Source organism: Pongo abelii, chromosome 6 (genome assembly GCF_028885655.2).
Source record: "Pongo abelii isolate AG06213 chromosome 6, NHGRI_mPonAbe1-v2.0_pri, whole genome shotgun sequence".
Classification (NCBI taxonomy): Eukaryota; Metazoa; Chordata; class Mammalia; order Primates; family Hominidae; genus Pongo; species Pongo abelii.
In genome coordinates, this window is record NC_071991.2 from 51,558,490 (window position 1) to 51,582,415 (window position 23,926).

General features: G+C 34.0%; 1 protein-coding gene across 8 annotated transcripts in view; it reads right to left on the reverse strand.

The window, feature by feature from the left end:
• BBS9 (Bardet-Biedl syndrome 9) overlaps positions 1-23,926 on the reverse strand; it is a 483,026-nt gene that overhangs the window by 241,526 nt on the left and 217,574 nt on the right. For 5 of the 8 annotated variants that reach the window (XM_054559335.2, XM_024250179.3, XM_054559330.1 and 2 more), the window contains 6 exons: positions 21,027-21,103; positions 17,434-17,487; positions 12,902-13,004; positions 10,746-10,850; positions 9,190-9,204; positions 3,656-3,796 (listed from right to left, as the gene is read on the reverse strand). In XM_054559335.2, coding sequence (XP_054415310.1) covers positions 3,656-3,796; positions 9,190-9,204; positions 10,746-10,850; positions 12,902-13,004; positions 17,434-17,487; positions 21,027-21,103 — 495 coding nt within the window. The remainder of the gene's footprint in view (positions 1-3,655; positions 3,797-9,189; positions 9,205-10,745; positions 10,851-12,901; positions 13,005-17,433; positions 17,488-21,026; positions 21,104-23,926) is intronic. The other 3 variants (XM_024250180.3, XM_054559334.2, XM_024250181.3) reach the window with 2 other exon arrangements.

Here is a 23,926-nt window from a genome sequence, read left to right on the forward strand (position 1 = left end):
GTACATGACACCTCCAAACAATGGAATATTATGTAACCATTAAAATATAAATGTATTGACAAGCAAATGTAGAAACACACTTGAGCAACATAAAAGACTATTATCAAATGACATTTTATCTGTTATTACATTTAAGTAAAATTTTTGTATAAAACTACTGGTATTGTGACATACATTGATGGTCAGGTAATTCAACACATGTTCCCAACCCCCTTTTCTCTAGCCCATTTAGTTCTCAGCCTCTTGTACTGCTTAAAAGAAGCCATGTGACAAAAATTATGGCTATTGAAAGCTAAGCAGAAATTTCCTAGGGAATCTTCTGAAAAAATTCTTTTCTGATAAAAGTTATCATCATTACTATATTGCTATTTCTTCCCCCTACCTCCTACCTTGTAGTAAGATATAATGCCTGAAGCTGAAGCAAATATCTTATTGCCGTGGAACAAGTCAACACACTAAAGATGGCAGATTACAAAAAAAGAAAAAATGCTAGGTATTTCATAAAAGTCATAAACTACTGCCACAGCTTCCACTGCCCACTTCTGGATTTCTCTTTATATGAGATAAAGAAATGTCTTGGCCAGGCACGGTAGCTCACACCTGTAATCCCAACATTTTAGGAGCCCGAGATGGGAAGACCACTTGAGCCTAGGAGTTCAAAACCAGCCTGGGCAACATAGTGGGATCCTATCTCTACAAAATAATTTTTTTTTAATTAGCTAGGCATGGTGGTACATGCCTGTAGTCTCAGCTACTCTAGAGGCTAAGGTGGGAGGACTGCTTGAGCCCAGGAAGTAGAGGCTGCAGTAAGCCATGATTGTGCCACCGCACTCCAACCTCAGTGACAGAATGAGACCCTGTCTCAAAAAAAAAAAAAAAAAAAGGTATTTATTGCTTAATTCACTTTTCTGGGGTGCCAGAAGCACCCCAGATAGCTATTTATATATGTAAATAAATGTTTTCTATATAACTATTAGGCATATTAAAAGGTTTTTCTTATAATATTCTCTATTGGCAAGGTTTGGGGTACTAGACGCCTTTATTCAAACATTGTTGTTAGGGTTAACTAGTATTCCTTCAGGAAGTCAATTTCACACTACATTTCAGAAGTTTTAAAAACATTCTGATTCTCTGTCTGACCCAGCAATTCCACTTTTAAATATTCATCAAATAAACTATAATAAATTTGAAGAAGTATTGTTACAACAATGTTCATCACAGCTATATTTACAATATTAATAAACTAAAAACAACATAAATATCTAAAAGTATAATGCTGGTCAAATGATTTTATAGTATGGATTTATGAGAGAATACTATGTAATCATTAAAATCATATATCAAAAATATCTAATGGTGTAAAAAGATGTCTCAAAACAGTATGACAAGTGAAATTCTTTTTGGGGATAAATGCCTAGAGAAAATATTTATTTAATGTTCCCCTTCCTGTGTCCATGTGTTCTCATTGTTCAATTCCCACCTATGAGTGAGAATATGCGGTGTTTGGTTTTTTGTTCTTGCGATAGTTTACTGAGAATGATGATTTCCAGTTTCATCCATGTCCCTACAAAGGACGTGAACTCATCGATTAGAAAAATGTAATGAAACAGAAAAAGGTATTGCTGGATAGTAGAGTTACTAGTAACCTTCACTTTTTTCCCTTTGGTTATTATATTTTCTAAATTTCACATTTCTTTTGTAATAGGAAAAATTAAAGCTATTTTAAATATACCTATATTTGTTCACAGAAAGAGAACTGGAATAAACAAATGGGAAGACATGTAGGGTAAAAGTTGTTTTATTTCTTCTCTATAAAGCTCATTAATTTTGCTTCTTTCAGTTAAAAAAACAGACAGAAGATTTGCAATGGCAACTTTATCTAAGTCTTACTTTTATAAGAGTGAAGTGATACTTATTTTAAACAAGCACATTATTCCATCCAACATGTTTAACATGAATATAAATCCAGGAATTTTTTTAAAACCACTCTATATCATATATATTGGATCCCAGAAGAAATTTTTAAAAATTTGTCATTGTGTCCCATTCCTAAAGTGAGTAAGAAGCAAATATATGCTGATGAGCATAATGACATCAAAATAATTGAGCCCAAAATCAGGAGGAAAATGGATACGTCATCTAAGCTTTCTTTAGTACACACTATCTAATTCGTATCTTATGGACATTACCTTTCTGCTCAAAGGCAGGTGTTTTTATTCAATTCTAATTGGGTTCCATTTATCTACAGTAAAGATCAACCCTTCCTCAGAAGTCAGGTGCTTAAACGTTTTTCAAAGCCACCAATAAATTTGGTGTTCAACATATAATTTCCAACTATGTTCCTAAGGTAGTATAGGAGACCCAATAAACTAATAAGTTTATGCAAGATGTTACAGAAGGTAGTGAGTCTGTTTTTTTCATAATCCAAGTTTGTTACAAGAAAACTGACTAAAAAATAAGGAGGTAAAAGAAGAGATGGGAGAAAGAACCTAAAAGGTAAAAAATATTTTGCTTTTTTTTTTAAAAAAAATATTTTTATTTAATACTTAAAAAAAATATTTTTTTAAAATAAAATATTTTTATTTAAAAAAAATATATATTTTACCTAAAAGGTAAAAAATATCTCCAAACTCAATTCACACTTAAGAATAGAATAATTGTAGTAAAACATTTAATCTTGGAGATTTTTCAGAGTTATATATAAATAAAATTTTTGAAACACTGCAAATAATAAAAAATAAATTATAAGCACTTTAAGTAGTTAATAACACAAAAGTTGACTTACCATAAATTTCTAAACCTTGTGAGAAGTATTGTTTGTATCCTAAATCTTATCCACTAATGCAAAGGTGAAGATGCATCTCATAGCAACAGTGCTGATTTTTAACGAAGGATTTAAAAGGGTTGATTTAATTCCAAGTTTTTATTCTTCAATTCTACCCCACCATCAAGAAAGTTAATGACATGACACACTAAAAACCTTGGTTACTAAGGGTGTTTTATCCAATAAAAGCTTCTTTAGTTTCTAAGCCACTCAGAAAGAAAAACTGACACTTCTCTCCAAGTCATACCATCACAAATTACCCCAAATGTTCACTGTGATATTGAAGCATTAAATATGAAACTCTTCTAAACAACCAGAAGCACAGGATGCACACCCTCTAGCTGCTGTAGACAGCAGAATAAAACAGTACAAAGAGCATCTACTTATGAGATTACTTTTCAGAGACATAAGAATATACTTTAAAAGGTACATATACAAAAGCCTACAATGAAGATAAATAATAAATATTTATACATTTAGAAGACAGATATATCCAAAAACCTACCATAAAGATGAATAATAAATATTTATATTCCAAGCCAAAAAAATTCACAGTCTAAAGAGAAATACTTGATGTTTTTATTTCTGAATACCATAGCAAAATAATTATTATGATAATTTTAATCAAACTTAAAAGGAATACCTTATTACCTTGTTGATATAAGCTATTCACCTTTGAACAGGCAAAGGAGGGAAAAATCCTGGAGGCAGTTTTATACGCTTACTTAACAATTATCTGATAATTACTCCATCATTAACTGCTGATGAAGGATTCCATTCTAAATTCTTAGCATTTTTGATGCTGCAGGCATGTTATTTCAAAAGTCTTACCTGGGAAGAGACTAAGAAGACTGACTGGAGATTTGTTGGTGTCAATAGTAATTTTGTGGCTTGCGGTTTTTGAAGGCTGACCTGGTAGGCAAATTAACTTTAGGGGAAGTCTAAATTTACATTGGATAACTCGCGGAATGCCTGAAATAAAAGAGAGATATGTAGTTTCATAGACTTGACAAATAATTTAGCAAAAAAAAATTGTACTGCTAATAGTTTGAGCAGCAACATATCTTGGTTTGTTTGTTGCCTGCCTATTTTGCTTAACAAAGCTGAAATAACTGTAAATTATTATCATGATTCATATTTCATTACTATTTTCAAAAGGTACAAGGCAAAAATAAAATTTTAAAAGAAGCATAGACATGAGCTCTGTCTTTAATAGTAGTATCATATTTTTAAAATCATCACATTTGGATACTATATAAAACATTACAGTTACTTACATTCAATTACTGAACTAAATCTTTAAGACCTTCAGAGCTCTAGCCCTAATCCAAGACTATCAGCAAACATGAGCAAAGAATATGAAGTTTCTATCATATCTTTAAGACTCTGTATTACCATATCTAAAAATTTCTCTACTCAAAAACATTTTAAATCTTTAGCTTTTTTTACTTGATGAAGATTCAAATTATGAATATGAAAGCAAGATTTGCTCTTCTGAAGTTCTATTGAAGTCCATGTCCATTTTATACATTAATATATAGAATATTACCTTTATATGAATTATACTTTTCTCAAGTCATTTAACTTTACATATCACTTTAAGTGACATTTTAGACATTTAGACAGTCATTCAATTGTCAAATGATTTTAATACTCATACATGCATACTGAAATAGGTAACTGAATATATGACAATGAAGAGTTTCATATTAGAATTTGTATAAAGCTTTTCAAAATCATTTTCAGTATTTTTACAGAAAATGACATTGAAACCAAAGCAAATTAGGCTCTCTACTTATAAATCTAGGAAAGCAATACTAAAATCCTAGTTTTCTCTCCTTTTTTTCTAGAACTCTGTTTTTGACTGGTTAAGATGAAAGATAATATATAGAAGCCTATGTCGTGCCACAGTGCTGTAGAAAAACTGAACACTCAAAATGTTCTAACTCTACTTGATGAATCCATACATTAATTCCTTTATTTCTTTATAGAGGAGTCAGGGAGCTGCTTAAAAATAGCAAAAGCAGAAGCAGTTAGTTTGGAGACATGATCCCAAAGCAGGATCCCTGGAATTAGCAATATATTTTGCTAAAGTCAATTGGAATTGTATGTCTTACTCCACATCCAAGCTGGGAGTACACCTTTCAGTACTACTTATTCACTAGGATAGTGAGAAATCACCAACAATGGCAAGCATATTGATATATGAGGTCAATTAAATACTGTTTCAGAGCATGTGGAGCATATTTGTCATTCTCTTCAATATAATCTATTATCCATCAAGTTTTACATAGCTCATTTTTTCCTCATAACGAGCAGATGTTAAATTCACTTCTCCTGGAATCCTAGATACAAATTACAACTGGTGTCTCTTAAGAAAAGTCCCAGGGTATTATTTCATGACATTCTGTGAGGTTTTTAGAGGCATGTGTATTTTTACTTTACAATGATGAGATGTTTTGACTCAAAATATTATGGTAACATGATCTAAGATACAGCACAAAGCACAACTGTCAATATCACCACAAAAAATTACAAAGCACTACTTTCTCCAACTTAAAGGAAATTTCCATACACTCTATATATCCTCAAATTATGGAAATACACCCACTGAGTATGTTTCCTCTACAATAAGTAAACTGTAGAGAAAATTTCAGATTGTATCAATTAATAGATACAATCTGGAAAGAACAAGGAAACTTAAACTTGTTTCCATCTCCTTCATTTTTAATGACTAGTACAACAAAAACAAATGCTTCCTTTTCTGACAATTCTGTATAGGCACAAAAAGAAACTATCTTCTATATACCTTCAACCAAATTCTGAGCTAATTATTCAAACCAGAATTTGGCTGTGAATGTTCCTCTAAAACTATACTGCTAAAACTGTAGCCACTACTTTACTTGGACCAGGTACTGACTGAATTCACAGTTAAAAACAATTAAATATAATCAACAACACTGCCTATAAGTGACTGAGCCTATATATTTGAAGATTATTACCCTACATCTCCACGAACCCAGAGCTAAAGAAACTGGTAGTGTATATGTTTTCAGAAATCGAAACAAATGGATTGCAAGCACTAATAAACCCAAGAAGGAAAATACATTATAACTCAATTTACAGTTCAGTTAGGTCAGTTAATGACAATATCACACACTAGGGCAATGGTTTGCAGTTGCTAAGATTTGTAGAACCCTTCCAGAATATCTTTTCTCTGCAGGAATTATAAGCCTGTTTCATAGGACATTTGGAAAACATTACTTTGAAAAATGATGACACTCATACTTAATAAAATGATTATGGCTATTTTTTAAATGATGGCAGCTTGAAAAGTTTTACCATTAGGGAGAAAAAGTTATGAAATTAAAAAAAACCAGTCTACAGAAACCATCCCTTAAAAGAAAAATTAGAATGTCACTATTTTTTTTTCTTTTATTATTATTATTATTATTATTATTATACTTTAGATTTTATGGTACATGTGCGCAATGTGCAGGTAAGTTACATATGTATACATGTGCCATGCTGGTGCGCTGCACCCACCAACTCGTCATCTAGCATTAGGTATATCTCTCAATGCTATCCCTCCCCCCTCCCCCCACCCCACAACAGTCCCCGAAGTGTGATGTTCCCCTTCCTGTGTCCATGTGTTCTCATTGTTCAATTCCCACCTATGAGTGAGAATATGCGGTGTTTGGTTTTTTGTTCTTGCGATAGTTTACTGAGAATGATGATTTCCAATTTCATCCATGTCCCTACAAAGGACACGAACTCATCATTTTTTATGGCTGCATAGTATTCCATGGTGTATATGTGCCACATTTTGTCACTATTTTATAACACTTACTATCAAATTAAAATCCAAGGATTTTACAATACAATCTCTAGTTTTTAGACATGAGGTTTATCAGAGGCACATTTCTACTGGGATTTACACCTTCTTAGGAAACCTGAAGTGTAAATTTGGCTACCAATTACTCTTCGGGCTGTAATTATGTCTAAGAACCTGAAGCCAAAGACTCATAGAGGCATGTGTGGGTGTGAGTGTTTGTAATAGAGAAGGAAAAGAATTACATGTATTTAAAGACTTTTCACAGTTGCTAGCAGAACAGCTTTCAACTTAGTTGAAAGAGACTAATTGGTCCTAACTTTGCCTACCATCAGCAGTATTTTCTCTCTATAGTTGGCAAAGTAGTCTCCATATCTGGCTTACTGAATTCTCTAAGTGTTACGCTGAGAGAAAAGAAACTTTTGTCATTTATTTTACTCCAATATTGGCCTAGTCATTTATCAGACTGACAGTTCTGTAGTTCTTTTTACCAGATATAATCACCTCTCCTTCAAACATTTCCCTTCCTAACCTACTAGAGGAAATGGATAGTCGTAACTACTATGGTGCAATTAATCACAAAATTATTTAACACTCAGAGAGAATATTCTCATCAAAACTACCTCTAACAGAACATTTTACTTCCAGGAAGAGACTTCTAATTACATCTGGCACACCCCAAAAGCCCAGTATCACTGTCAAATTGGAAGCCAAAATGTGCTTTAAAGAAATAAAGGAAAAAAGAACATAGAAAAAAATATGTATATATGAATAAAATAACCATACCTATATATTATACATCTATATAATGCCTTTAGAACTCTTTCCAGGGGCCTGCTAGAGTAATTTCATATTGAAAACAAGGAACCCCAAAGCAGTAGCAATATCTGGTAGCCAGAACTTCCTTGATCCCTTCCTGTTATGTCTGGCTACGTACCGTGCTTCCTCTGCAGTCATGTTTTACACTGCCCACGTCATGTAACTTTAATGCAGAAATAATGGAGACTAACCCTTATGGGACAACATAAAACCTCGTTTGCCTCTCTTTTTCCACATATAAAAGCAGAACTGCTTATCTGCACTGCAGCCCGAACAGATCAAGACAATAAAATGGATCAGTCTTTGAAATATGAAGCCTTGTGTGTAAGTAAGATCTAAGTGGCAACATATTATTTTCTTGCCTACTAGGTGCCGCTGAATATTTCAACTCCACTCCCTAAAGCTTAATTATAATTTTAAAATATATCAAAGAGATTATTAAAACCAGCTTTCCCTTTGTATTGAAACACTACAATTTCTATAAATTGTGGGTTTTTTTCCTCATAGTTTGGGCTGAATTTACAGTAAGAAGGAATAAATTTCTTTGAACAATAACCTTAACTGATTTTTTTAAACTTAAAACTAATCATTTAAATAATAATATGATATTTTACAAAATTCAGTCCAAAATCTTAAAAATTACAGGCAATCTAGCTAATTAAAATGTATATATTCATTATTAATATCAGATTATTTTTTAATGACCCAAATTCTAATTTGACAAGTATATTTAGTGTTATTAAGCTAATCATTTACTTCTATTAAAACACTTCTCATATAAATATACCTTCCAGATATCAAGATGACATGAGCTATGCAACTAAGATTGTTGGCATCACCCAAACTGCATGAGCAAATATTGCCACAATCTTTAAGACATTTCATATTTATTTAATTATTACTAATTAATATTGCTATCTAAAATGTATCTTAAAATAACTTATAAAGATAAACTACCACATTAAGTCTATATCTAAGAGGAAAAATAATCAGAGATACTTGTAGTGCCTGCTACGTACTCTGTTAGTATGCAATTCAAAGATGAGTGCTTGACCCCTGCCCTCAAAAAGCTCAAAACCTACAAGGAGAACCTAAGGAACAAACTTAATTAAGCTCATATTGTGATCAGAATCATAGCAGAGTCAAGCAAAAGATTTGGGGAAAACAAAGTGAGTAACAACACTGACCCAAGCAAGTTAGAGGGAGTCAGATGTTTGATAACATTCCTCTACAAATTCTAAACAAGACAAGGAACAGGCCCACAGAGCGAACACACACACCATTCTTATCACAGAGAGGTGAATCTCTTGGAGCATGTAGAAAAACACAACTTAGAATTCAGTGACAAACACTCTTTTTTAAAACTCTTTCTTTCTTTTAGGTAAAATAACAGAGCATGCAGCTAAATAACCAATGACTTGCAGAAATAAGTTGTCAATAACACCTTTAATATTTTTCAAAAAAGACATTCTATTCTTACTCCTAATTTCATTCTTTCTCATGATTCCGAAACAACTAATAATGACAAGTCTCTGTGGAAACATCTACTATGCTCTCCATAGCAGAATCAAGGCACTGTATCATCCTAAAGAACTTTTTCTAGTTAAAAGAGCAGTCCATAAAAAGAGTTCATTCATGGTATAATACCAATTCAATTCATCAAATAAATTTCAGTTCTGAAATTCATTTTTTTCTAAATTATCTTTACACTTACCATCAGGATTTCGATCTATCCATCACAGGCAATGCAAAAATGGGTAGGGGGAAAAGAATGCAACAAATTATCTGTGGTACAGTTACAACACAAATTTGACACATATCTGCTTAAAATACAAATTAAAATTTCAAGATTCTCACAAATGACTTAAATCACTCTCCAATCAAACACAAGTCAATTCACAATTGAGAGTATAACATAAATAAATGAAACCCAACAATACATTTATTTATATTTCCATTCTCAGAAGTCTATGAGAATGTTATTCCAGTGTAAATGTGGAAAAAAAAAAACAAAGATACATGATCTAGCCAAACAGCAAAAAAGACTCAATAAAGGGGAAAATACATAATATTAATATTTCCAGTTACTTTTTGAATTTATTTTATTTTCTTTTAACTTTCCCCTTTAAAGTCAATCCAGTTCCTCTTTTTTATAATAATTTAAGTAAATAATACTACTGATAATGTCTCTTTTTGCTTCTCTTGGCATTCTGTAGACTCTCTCAATGTTAATTTCTAATTCACTTTCAACCAATACCAATGATTAGTAATCTTTTAAATTCTGTCTTTTAAATTGCAGAAAAGCATAATAGCCAAAAATGGTTGAAAAATGCAGACTAAGTTTTAAAAGATCTGTTCTTAAGTATTTTAACACATAAGATGCTAAAGAGTTTTATTTAGTCACTAAAACAGTGTCTAAAACTCTGATTACTGCCCTAATGTTGGAGTAATCCATAATATTATTTTCTACTAATTCATACTGATAGAGGCAGGAGGCAGACAAACGCCTAAGCAAATATGGAAAGGTCCCAGGTGAAACCTTACCTTCAGGCTTAAAACAGCCTGAGGGATGAAAGACCGTACTGCTGCTCCTGGATGAAACCCAAAACCCAGAAGAACTTCTGCCCCTGTGTGCCTGCCCTTTCCCAGTTGATTCTTTCTGAATAATGTATTTTAGCCAATCGAATGTTGCCTTTTCAGATACTACCTATGGCTTGCCTGGACATGCCCGCGAGCGCACTGGGGAAATGGCGTGGGGCCACAAGGAATTCGCGCCTTACGCAGGGGAGGAGACTGGCCTCAGCTCATGTGTGGGAGCCCTGGTATTCAATTTGTGAGGTGGAAACCCGCTTTAAAAATTCCACCCTCTTCACTCTTCACTGTGTCCGCATGCCTAATTCTTCCTGGTCATGAAGTAAGAATGCAGATATAGCTGAACTAAGGAGCAAAAATCCTGCATCAATGCTAGCCTTTAGTTCAAATAAATGAAGTCTGACTAGATAACATTCTTCTATTAGGAATAAAAATGTATCAGATTTGCTATTAACTGAAAAGAGGGAACCAAACATTACATATGGAAATCAGCTAAATAGCCTTATCACGAACTACTCATAACACATAAAAGTAATGAAAACATGATTTTACTTAACAGTAGAAAATAACATTTTCTCATTTAATGATATTTCATAGTATGTTTTCTCATCTTAAATGCGTAAACATTTTACTCATAACTCCAACAACTTAAAGTAATGATTAAGCCTGTATGTTTACCTGTTGGTCTGTAATAAGAAACAACAGCATTTCCTTCCAATTCTGATGGTGTATAACTTCTTTTCAGATAAACAGAAAAGCTTACTGTTCTAGTCAAATCTGGTGCTATAAGCAATGTAAAAATAATATAAATTACATAATTTGGGGCAATTGTTATTAACAACAGTTAAAATTTAATAAGCACTCACCACATGCCAGGTACTGTCATAAGCATTTTACATGAAGTAACTCTTTAAATCTTCACAACAAACCTGTGAGGTTGATACTATTATTGTCCTCATTTATTATGCATGAGAAAACTGAAATACAGAGAGATTAAGAAGCTTGCCTAAGACCGGGCACAGTGGCTCATGCCTGTAATCCCAACACTTTGGGAGGCCTAGGTGAGCGGATCACGTGAGGCCAGAAGTTCGAGACCAGCCTAGCCAACATGAGAAAACCACATCTCCACTAAAAATACAAAAAAATTAGCTGGGCATGGTGACACCTGGAAGGTGGAGTTTGCAGTGAACCGAGATTGCTCCACTGCACTCCAGTCCAGGCAACAGAGTGAGACTCTGTCTCAAAAACAGAAACAAAAACAAAAAAAGAAGCTTGCCTAAGGTAACACAGCTACTAGGAATTAACTCCAGAACAAGGTACAAAGAAACTGGCATTCTACACCACTGCTGCTCTTTACTTCGAGGAACAGACAGCATGAACAGAGAAAACGGTACACAAAAGGGCAAGAGAATTTGGGAGGAAAATAGCAATTTATCATGGGTAGAACATAGACTGAAGGAGAAAATGGATGAGGGAGTGTTACACAGTAGCCACTTAACAGATTGTGCGTGCTCATCTATGTTAACATATTTGGCCTCCAACCTGTATTAGAGAGCCATAATAAATGGAAAAAATAAATTATTTAGAATGTATTTTAGAAAGACAAATTGGAAGTGTTATACAAAATCAGAAATGCAAGCAAAAGTTCAATGGCTGGGTATCACCTATGAGGTTACTTCATTCAATCATTTATTCATTCATTCTACAAAGATTTGTTGAATTCCTACTAACGGCAGGCACTCAGCTATGGGTTGGTAATGTGGAGGCAAAAAAAGAAAGATATGTTCTTGACTTTGTGAATAAGAGATAGAAGCCTTAGCAGAAAAGCTATAGTAAACTAAAAAAAGAAAAAAGACTTGAAAGGTAAGTCAGATTATCTTAACAGGACTAATGACAATTTGGATATAAATGGTTGGGAGTAAGAGATTCTATACAAAGAAACCTTACTAAGAGTTGCCATTAATGACATGTCTACTATTTTAAGCATTATTATGAATATATTTTATAGATTTACTTTTTAATTAAATCCTCAAAACAACCTTGTAAAACAAATATCATTACCCCCTTTTTGTAGATTAAAATAAATGAGGCTCCAAGTGATTACTAATGTAGTTTTTGCCTACAGTTACACATCAAGTGAGTGTTAGAGATGGATTCAAACTCAGGCCAAACTCCGAAGTCCATATTAATTCTTCAAACATTACTGATTCAATAAATAGATCACTAAAGAAACACCAATAAAGAAAGCCTTCTAAATTTTAGTATTTAAAAACAGGCCAGGAGCGGTGGCTCACGCTTGTAATCTTAGTACTCTGGGAGGCCGAGATAGGCAGATTGCTTGAGCCCAGGAGTTCGAGACCAGCCTGGATAACATGGTGAAACTCCGTCTCTACTAAAAATACAAAAAATTAGTCAGGTGGTGTTTTCCTGTAGTCCCAGCTACTCAGGAGGCTGAGGTGGGAGGATCACTTGAGCCCAGGAAGTCGAAGCTGCAGTGAGCCATGATGGTGCCACTGCACTCCAGCTTGGGCCAATGAGAATGAGACCCTGTCTCAAAAATAAACAAATAAATCAAAAACAATTATAGGTCCAACAAGTTCAGAAAAGCACCTAGAAATCTGTAATCGTAAAAGATTAATTTGACCCAACAATCATTGATTGAACATTCATGCTGATGCTAAGAGGGAAAATATAAGCAAAACAACACAATCATTGATTTTGGGATGATCCCAATCTCACCATTCAGACATGAAATAATAGCCATTAAATGAGCAAACTAGTATTTTTTAAAAATTCACACCATGGTAAACTTTCAGCCAAAACAAAAAACTTACTCATAAATTCAAAGGTGAACTGATCACAAGTCAATTCTAATGGTGATTGCACGTAGACTGATAATTTGGCTTTTTGCAATATCACTCTGTTCTGCAGTGTGACCTAAGGAAACAGAAATTGTTATCAATAGAAAATTACATTTTATTCAAATTGATAGACTATCATAACTATTTAAACATAACTAGCAAATAATTAGAAAATATTACCTGAGGAAAAAATGAGTAGTCACAAAACATAATACAGTAAGTAATAGATTAAAATATTCTATCAAGTAGAAACTGTGCACAAAAGTTAAACAGACTTTACTCAAAAGAATAAAGATTGGCAATATGTATGTGCAAAGATGCTCAATATCCTTAGTTATGAAGGAGATACAAACTAAAAACCACAATGAGATACTACTACGTACCCAATAAAATGGCTATAATCAAAAGGACAGACAATACCATGTGTTAGCAATGATGTGGAGAAACTGGAACCCTCATATATTGCCAGTGAAAATGTAAATTGGTACAGCTACTCTAAGAAAAGTTTGGCAGTTTCTTCAAAGGTTAAACATAAATTTAACATATAACTTCACAATGCTATACCAAGAGAAATGAAAACATATGTCCACCCAAAATCTTATACACAAATGTTCATAGCAACAATATGCTAATAGCCAAAAAAGCAGAAATAATCCAAATTCCCATCATGATGAATGAATAAACAAAATGTGATATTCATACAATGAAATATTGTTCAGCAATAAAAGAAATGAAATACATTATGAATAATATTAATGATAAAAACCATTAGCAGTTTTCTATATTCATGGAACCATACTAACAAATGTATGTGCATTATTTCATTTACATGCCACAACATGGGTGAACCTTGAAAACATGATGCTAAGTGAAAAAATCTAGTCACAAAGAACCACATATTGTATGATCCATTTATATGAAATATATAGAATAGGCAATCTATAGAGAAATAAAGTAAATTAGGAGTTGCTTAGGGATGAGAGAGATGGGGAATGGCAGCTAACGGGTATGGCATTTCTTTTAGGTGGGATAAAATGTTCTAAAATTAAATTGTGGTGATAGTTGCAAAATTCTGTAAATACACTATACTAAAAATCATTGGATTGTAACTTTAACTAAGTGAATAATATAGTATCTAAATTATATCTAAGTAAAGCTATTTTAAAATGTTCTATCATGGTGACCCGTATGTCATGAGAAAAAAAATTAAATAAAATAAACCACCATTCTATATGGTACCTTTTCTGTACGGCAGTTCAGTCTAGTTATTAGACTTTGTTATATGAGACACACACATACATTAACATAATTCAAAGACCATTCTTATTGTTAAGAAAAGTAGTTTCGAAGTTTCTTTTCAATAAAAAACATGTATCACCTCTTCCTTGATTAAATATGTATAATATTTTTATATATATAAGAATATACAAGTGGCCCACAAACATTACGAACATATTAGATTCAGTAAATGTATTAATTTTAAGTGATGTGAGTATTCTGCACAACTTAAAAATAAGTTAAAAACATAAACATTTTGACTTGCAAAGGAAAATTTTTAAGACAACTATTGATGCAATTAAATATGATAAACACCATGAACAATGAATCCTCAATTTTTACTTTGTAAATCCTGGGAATACATAGGGAATCATCATGCCACAAACTAAACTTCCTCAATGATGTCTGGCCATTGTAAACATAATACCTTTTTAGTAAAACCCTGATGGTTATTATGGCAGGAAGACACTATACAAGTGCTACAAACAACTTTCTTTCAACTAGCTAGTCCATTAAACAAACAAGACACAATTTAAATATTTTACTATTACAATAATATACTAGTCTGTACATATATTTTTAAATAAAATGAATAATATTAATGATTAAAAAACATTAGCAATTTTCTATACTCATGGAACCATGCTAACAAATTATTTATGTGCCATTATTTAATTTACTCTTTACAAAAATGTTTGACAGGTACCATCATAAACCATTTTACAAAAGACTGTGGCTCAGAGATGCTAAGTAATTTGCCCAAGGCCACTTTGATTGTAAGTGGAAGAACCACAATTTAACTGCTATCTGCCAGAATCCAGAGCCCATGCCTTTAACCAACTGTGGTTAAGACTCAAAATAACTTTGCAGATGAAAAAGTATCCCTATTTTACGGTTTAAAAAATAGAGGTTCAGAGAAGGTAAATAACCTGTGCAAAGGCATCAATCCAAGTAGAGAGTTGAAAATAGTGACTAGGAAAGTCTCATGAGAGCTCAGTTTTAAGTAAAAATGAAAATTCCTTTAAGTAGTAATAAGCCATTTGAAAAAGAGCAGTCTGGATTTTCCTGGCACAACGATGTCTACTCAGACAATAATCACAGAATTTTATATTGTAACAAGAAGGGTTTGCATTTGGTTTAGTTGCACAATCATGATAGCTCTCATGCACATATTTACTGAACCCCAACAATGGGCTAGGCCCTTTCAAGAAATACAAATCAAGGAGATAGGTAATGAAAATAACAACAGTAACAAAGAATAGTTGTGTTTGAGCCAAATAAGAGTTAAAGACTTGGCTAGATCATAAGTCTTATATTTTAACAGGAAAATAATTATAGAATATTAAGGAGAAAATATAAAACAATGACACAAGAATTTTCCATGCTATTTTCTGCCTCTTATGAAATATAACCCTTAGGAAATATAATAACAAATTTTTATCCTAGATATATAAATATGACACCAAAGGCCAGGTATGAACAACCACTCGCCTAGTTGCCTGGAATAGATGGTCACGCATCATGCACACATACTCAAGGTAGACACATCTTCATTCACTTGGAACGGATGGAAAAATTTTCTCAATTAACAGGATTTATTATGATGGAAACTTGCATGGTTATATATCTTGGCTGCTGTTGTTATAAAAGGTCATAAGGAGAGATTTATAGTAGAAATTTGTATAGAAACTGTCAGACAGGATCAGGAAGTCATTGTGTCTGCTGTGTGAGTCCCGCCAATTTTCTGCAACCCTTGCCTGTTGCATTCTTTCTCATGCTTTTATAATGGCAATGAGAAAGACAATTGTGACTTAGGTATTCTCAAATACAGTAATTTCCACGAATGGAAGGAGAATTTTCCAGTAGTGTCATGCCATCATTTTAAGGTGGCTACTACACATGAAAGCTTAAGAACTGCATGGGAGGGAAAGGTATGTTTACTTACGGTGCTAATTCCTGGTTGGCTGGGGGTACAATTAGCATGAGCAATGTTATCTAGTTAAGGCACAAGATCTCTTATTGCAATTAACAGTGCACTCCTAAATTATTACATGTATGTGTCTGAATGTTATCAGTAGATAGATATAAAAGAGGTATCCCTATACAAAAGTACAAATCATTCCTGAACTCGACAGTTATTTCTTTTTCTTAAGTGTTTGATTTCTTGCCACTAATGCCTTTCCAGATTCAGAAGTATTAATGAGATAGAGCCTTTGATTGGATTGGGGGAAAGGAGGTTGGGGAAAGACCACCCTTGTTTCCAGTGGCAAGAATCCAAAAAACTTAGCTTAGGAAACTGTTGCAAGATTCAGCTCTCTTCAAGTTCGACCAAAGATCTCCACATTTGGGCCACCCGCTGGTTCCAGTGTAAGCGAACACAATTGGTAAAGCTTGGTGCCCTGTCAAGCTCCTCCAAGGACAGCAACCCATAATCTAAGAAAATATAAAGCCCCATCCAAGTTTTGACTAAGTGAATTGCCAAAATCCACAACCTTCCCTTGCTTCCAAGGTCTGGGCAGTGATAAATATTTTCAGCTTAATAATGTGCTGACTGATTACCATATTTTAATCTAAATGCTTTAAGAAGGTTCTACATTTAAGTTCTAGTTCTAAAATTCTACAATGACAGGACTAAAAATCTTAACCAAAATCACATCCTTAATATTCTATTTTCCAGACTATCAATTTGTTACCATTCTAACTTTGTGGCATCTTCATTTAATATTTTCTTTCTGTAAATACATCCACTTAAAGTTATGGCAGAGAGATGGCTGGAAATTCTTTTCAAACACCACATAATTATAGGTAGAAGAAAGATATTAGCATCCCCGTGCTTCTCCAATATCAATTCACAGTATACTATGTATGATGCTACTTGATTGGTCTATTATGAATGGTGATGACACAATTCCTTTAGCAGATTTAAAATGTTAACTTTATTTCCAAAGAAAAAAGCCTGGATCATGCTACACATTTAAATAATGGTAACAGTACTTCATAATAATTATTTATATTATATACATATTGCTATAAATGCAATTATCAGTTTTATATTTGCAAATAACAGTAAAGGTTTTCTATTCACTATTCAAGGCTGGGGAAAAATCTACAAATGCCAAGTGTTTATTTTACAATTCTGTAAGCTACTTACAAGTTATCAACAGTGACAGATGTGACGAAATAAATCATATTGTTTGCACATTACAGTCTAAAATCTGGTACAATACCTTCACCGTGACAGAAGGGACAAGGTCAGTTCCCACCTCAACATCGGTCGCTTGCTGTAAACACAGAATTGAGAAGACAAGAAAGAATGATTTCAATATTACACAGCAGTGAGTGAACACAATTAGTGCAATGTACATTTCCTACTATCAAAATAGGAAACTATAAAAGATTTATTACTCTAATCACAGACTAAAAGAGACAATCTGGCTTTTTTGATGTCTTCGTCCGGAAAGTCATAAGCTAATATTTAAAAACTCATCCCCTAGGCCGGGCGCGGCGGCTCACGCCTGTAATCCCAGCACTTTGGGAGGCTGAGGTGGGTGGATTACGAGGTCAGGAGATCGAGACCACCATGAAACCCCGTCTCTACTAAAAATACAAAAAATTAGCCTGGTGCGGTGGCGGGCGCCTGTAGTCCCAGCTACTCGGGAGGCTGAGGCAGGAGAATGGCATGAACCCGGGAGGCGGAGCTTGCAGTGAGCCAAGATCACGCCACTGCACTCCAGCCTGGGCGACAGAGACTCCGTCTCAAAAAAAAAAAAACTCATCCCCTAAAAAGGAAAGAAAAGGTCACATATTTTATCAAACCACTCCATTCCCAGATTTACTTAAATATTGAAAGTATTAATTCTATTAATTTGTTATTTATATTGCATAGAAGAAGACCTCCCTGTATGTCCCAGAAAAATATTATGCCATTCTTTCAGGTCCGTGTATTTTCACCCTGCGTAAGGTATGTGTTATTCTGATTAATAACATGTATCTAAGACATGCAGCTAATGATATAAAGATTGAGTGGCCTTACACCCATAAAATAAAAGTAGGCCATGCGCAGTGGCTCATACCTGTAATCCTAGCACTTTGGGAGGCCGAGGCGGGTGGATCACCTGAGGTCAGGAGTTCGAGACCAGCCTAGCCAACATGATGAAACCCCGTCTCTACTAAAAATACAAAAATTAGCTGGGCGTGGTGGCAGGCACCCGTAATCCCAGCTACTCGGGAGGCTGAGACAGGAGAATCGCTTGAACCCGGGAGGCGGAGGTTGCAGTGAGCCAAGATCACGCCACTTCTGTCCAGCCTGGGTGAAAGAGCGAGACTCTGTCTCAAAAATAAAGGGACAGGGAGGGGAGGGGAATGGAGGGAAGGGAAGGGAAACTTTTTTTTAACCGGTGCATATCATAAACTAATTCAATAGGCATTCTTTGAGCGTCACCTTGTGTTACCTGCTCCTTCCTCTTAAAGAATACATAGTATAATATAATACATAAAACACTTCCCTTATCACTTATAACTTATTTTTTAGAGTGATACATTGGTAGGGGAAAATGCTCTATGATAGAATAAGACTAAGGGGCGACATATTTTCTAATAATACCGTTATGAATTCTGGGGACCAATTAAAATTATGTCTCTATCCAACCAATGAATATGATCCATTGCATTTTTTTACTTGAAGTATTTTTAACTAAGAAAAACTAAGCCACTTCTAAGCAATGGGGATCCTATGATGTAATGAGCATCAGCAGAATTCAAAGTTGAGAGATTCATATTCTACTTATGGCTCCACAGGAAACCATATTTAAACTATGATCTAGCTTCTCAATCAGGAAGATGGGATAGCAATGCTTATCTCCTCTAAGAAAGACTCCATTCTCATATAAATTATATTACTTTTTTGAGATGTGTGCATTCATAATAATGATTCAAAGCAAAATATTAATCCAGGCTTTGTGCTCTAATAATACCTAAAATCCAGGAACTATTTTACATTTAGCTATCCACAGATCTAGATAGAAGAGAAATCAACATCTCCTGTTTCCTGCTCATTTCAATCCATGACTAAACACCTAGATACTTCAAGGACAGCAGTCCTTTGGGAACATAAAACTATAGCAAGAAAGAAATGGCTATAAGAAGACGTCATGGCACCAAAGCCACATAAATTGTAGGGCTAATGTTTTCCAATGAGATGAATATGATACTCTCAAGAAATCTCTTAAGAAAGAAAAAATAGTAACACAGGGAAAATGAAGCTGGAAAGAGACACCTACTTAAGAGGAAATAGCATTCAGGGTTACCAATAGGGAAATATACATTATAACATAGTGCTACTACATAAGGAATTTTCCTACAAAGACTAAAAGTTCCTAAAAAACAGAAAGGGAATTCCTCATTCCAAATAGCCTATGTTGAAGAGAACCTAGAAAAACTTATATAAGTTGCCCAAAGGAAAAAAAAGTCACTTCCACAGCAAGAAAATATGTGTACATTTGTCAGCTAACTGAGCAGAAATGTTCCACTTAGACTACACCCTTCAGGTAGAATGAAAAATGGTGTGTGCTGAATGGCCAATGTTTAAAACAGTGCCTTTACTATGTGACTCAGCTGGGTGAATGTTTCTTTCATATATATTCCTACTTTTTTGGGTACTCAATTTACTATAATATAGCAATGTTAATGTGATTTTTATCACAAATTGGATTGGCTGTTTATACTAAAATTAATCTTTTGACACTCATGATATATGTTTTAAAGTATGTTCTGATACCTAAATAATGAAGACACTTCCCAAGCAGAATTATATGATATAAACTCCAAATATGGTAAAATGAGTGAATTCAACCACTTCCCTAAATTGATCATCTGTTGGTAGAAACACAGATAAACTGCAGTCAGTGAGATATAATCAATCACACCCTAACAAGTGCTTATAGAAAACTTAAGTGCGGAGATGAAGTAATATAATCAAGAATAGTCCTCCTTTCATCCTTTCTATTTCTCAGTTGTATTAATTCACTCATTCATAGAGCAAATATATATTGAGCACCCATTATTTGGCAAGCACTAAGGATACAGCAGTGAACAAGACAACTCATGGACATAGATGGTTATGATAATGATAATGATTATGATGACGTTGATGATTATTACAATGTAGAAAGAAGTAAAACGTAATTTGATGATAATGACAATCATAACAATTATCATAACATTCAACAAAGTAGATTCTATTATTATTCCCATTTTGTGGATGAGAAAATTGAGACTAAGAAAATTAAGTACCTTGCCTTGTGTCACACAGATAGAAACAGGGGAAAAATTAAGTATTGGACCAACTATATACTCTTAAGCTACCCTACCACTACCACCACCATAATGTGTTAAAGACTAGAAATCATCAAACTTTGAGCTAGGCCACTCACAAACCTTATCTCATTGAATCTCCAACAAAAATCTGGTAGGGTCAGTATTATTCAGCTACATTAGTATTACGTCAATGCTATGGTACTAAGAAAGTTTGAAAAAAAAAATTTTTAAGTAGGATTAGAACTAGGGCAAGAAGCCCTTTCTACTGTTCTCTCTTCCCCCACAACCCCACTTCTTTTTAAAACAGAAATCCTGCCCAAGGAGCTCCTTACTGGCACTAAGGGGCTACTAATGTTTTTATCTAGAAAGTAACAAGGCCTACAATTTGTTATCCTCCCTGAAGTGTCTACTTGGAGGACCAAACTTTAAACCAATGCATTTTGGTCCTAATTCATCAGAGTTTACCACTATTATAAACCCCTTTAAAATCTGCAAGTACACCTACAGAAACTGAATCAAAGTTAGGAGAAACCACGACAGAAACATTCAAGTCATCTTCTCTCTCAGTCATGGGCCAAACACCTGTGATTTAAAAAAAGAAATATTATTTAATCATAAAGTAAAACCTTCTGTATATAGTTTTTCTTTAAAGGTTTGTCTATACCACATATAAAAAACAACCCCATAAACATACTCACAAGTTGAAAAAACTAACGCATTACAGTATTAGAAGCTTGATGCTAATTCTTTCCCTCTATAATATGGTAAAAAATATTGTCTTTTTCTGCAGATATTCGCTAAGACGTGAGCCATTGACTGACCAGCATTAGGAATTTCAATGCCCTCTCTGTAACTACTAGTGGAAGCCCAAATTAGTACAGCCCTTGTGAAGGTAAGTTGGCTAGAACTATCAAAATGTAAAATGTACATATCCTGTGACTTAATTCTACTCCCAAGAATGTATCTAATACCCATAACCATGCCCAAGGAGGTCTCTAATGTTAGTAGTTATTTTTTCAGAAATGAAAACAACCTAATTATCTATATATCTATTAATAGGCTAATTATTAAATAAATCATGGTATATCTGTACTATGCAATGTCCCAAAGTCATAAATAAGGGTGCCGTCCATCTTTACATACGGATATTTAAAAAACTCCAAAATATATCTATTAATTTTTAAAAAGCAAGATGTAGTGCAGTGTGTCTAATATGCACATATTTGTGTCAAAACAATTACATAAACACGAATATTTTCTAGAAGAATACACAAAAGCTCTTGATAAGGATTGCCTTTAAGGAGTGAAACTAGGATCTTGGGTTGAACAAAGATTCACCTTTCATTATTTATCCTTTTAGTACTGAATTATTTTTACCATATACATGTTATTTTCATAATTTTAAACATGTTTATATTGCATAATGAGATACTTATTCATAGTATCAACAAAGATCTTAAACAAAAAACATTTTTAAATTATATATATTTATACATATAATATATACACATATCAAACTATTGGCTGTCTACTTAACATCCATTCTTCCCTCCCCCCTCTGTGTATTGGAACTCTAATTTTGTTGAGCTATTCACCTTCATCTCAGAGAAAGTCACCCCTTCCAGGCTCCAGGGTCAAATCCAATCATCGTGATTTCCTTCCACTGACCATTTGTTGTTTTAGGCATGAACATGGGACTTAATCCTGGCAGATGGAAGGTAAGGGAAGTTGGGAGTGGAGAGAGCTGGCACATGTTTCTGGGAAAGCTATTCCTCCCTAATAAGAGGAGAGACTCAGGAGAAATAGCCTGATGATTCTTCCCTGGAAATCATATCTGCACATAACACCTAGAATTGCTGAGATCACCCTGTGACCCTGAGAGGAAACATCCCCCACACTCTGAGGATGGCTGACTGAAAATATGAATCAGCTATCTCACAAGAAAAGGAACTGCCTACAACTGCTATCAGGCATTCCCACCAAACTGCACGATTTGGAATGGGAATTTCCACAACTTAATGAGAGTACAAATGGCTGTTCACTGCCCATCCCAATAACCATTCTTCAATTCTTCTTTACTTAAAGCCCAACTTTATTCTAAGCAACAAAATACTCAGCTAAGTCATGTAATTTCCCAGCCAGTTTTGCAGCTTGGAGTGGCTGGTGAGATTTAAGTAGGAGCCATTCAGGGTGTGGCTTCCAAGAAAGCTCCTTAAGGGGGCTGACTCAGCCACAGATGCGAGGGCAGGAGTTCCAAAAGCCATGCTGGACCAATATATGACTCCGAGATAGAAGGAATCAAGAGTCCCTGATGACTGTGGAACTGCCAAGCCAACGCTGCACTGCCCATCACTGGGTTTCTTTTGCAAGAGAAAGAAAGAAACCTCTATCTTATTTGGGTATCTTGTGACATGTACCCAGACAGAATCCTAAATGAACAATGTCACAAAATACAAATGATTCTACTACTCAGTGGTATCATCAGCTTAGTTATCCTGGACATTTCAAATGGAGTGCAGACTTTCATTTATATCCCCACGTCTTACTGCTCTCTGTCCCTTTCTGAAGACACAGCTGTATGGGCACCCATCTCAATGTTGCACTCAGTCCTTCATACTCACGCCAGGTAGACAACATGATCAACTATCTAAATCATAAATAAAATTCTGTCTTTGAAAGTTCCTACCAGTAGATGTTGTTGACTACCAGTAACAAAAATACTAGGCAGGATTCACATTAATGAGTTGAGTATGAAAAGCTTCAGAATCCATGAGCCATGCAGAAATTATTACTATGATTTCATGCTTACAACATACATTCCTCTTATAACTTACACACATAAAATCAGCTTCAAAAACACTTTTATTACAGTAGATAATATATACCATGTGTACAACAAAATGTACTCTTTAAACTGGCTTTAAATTTTGCTGCAACTCTTCCTTTGAAAACACTTTTAAAAGCTTTAAGTACTGAACATAACCCACAAGGCTATGAACATTTTTTGTAAGTTAAAGCCCCCAAACTAAAATAAGTGACATTAAAATGAATAATGGGGTCATCAAAAAGTTCAGCGTTTTAACTTCTCATAATAAAGAGAAGCTAAAACTGTGATAAAACAATTTTGTGCTTTTATATAATTACAGGTATTTTAATAAACAAACATACCATGGTTTTATAAGGGTACAAGATACTAAATTTTTTTCCATATCTAGAAATAAAATGTTTTAAATACCTCTCAGTTTAAAAAGTTTCCCTTTGTTTCTTTCCCAGAAATAAAACTAAATGATTGTGGCACAGAAGGGGCAAGGAACTTCAAACATTAATTAAAAATTGAGGTTATGTAAATCATGCACTTTGCACCTAAGTCTGTGGGTGTATCCCTAACTTAATTAGCAGTTATTT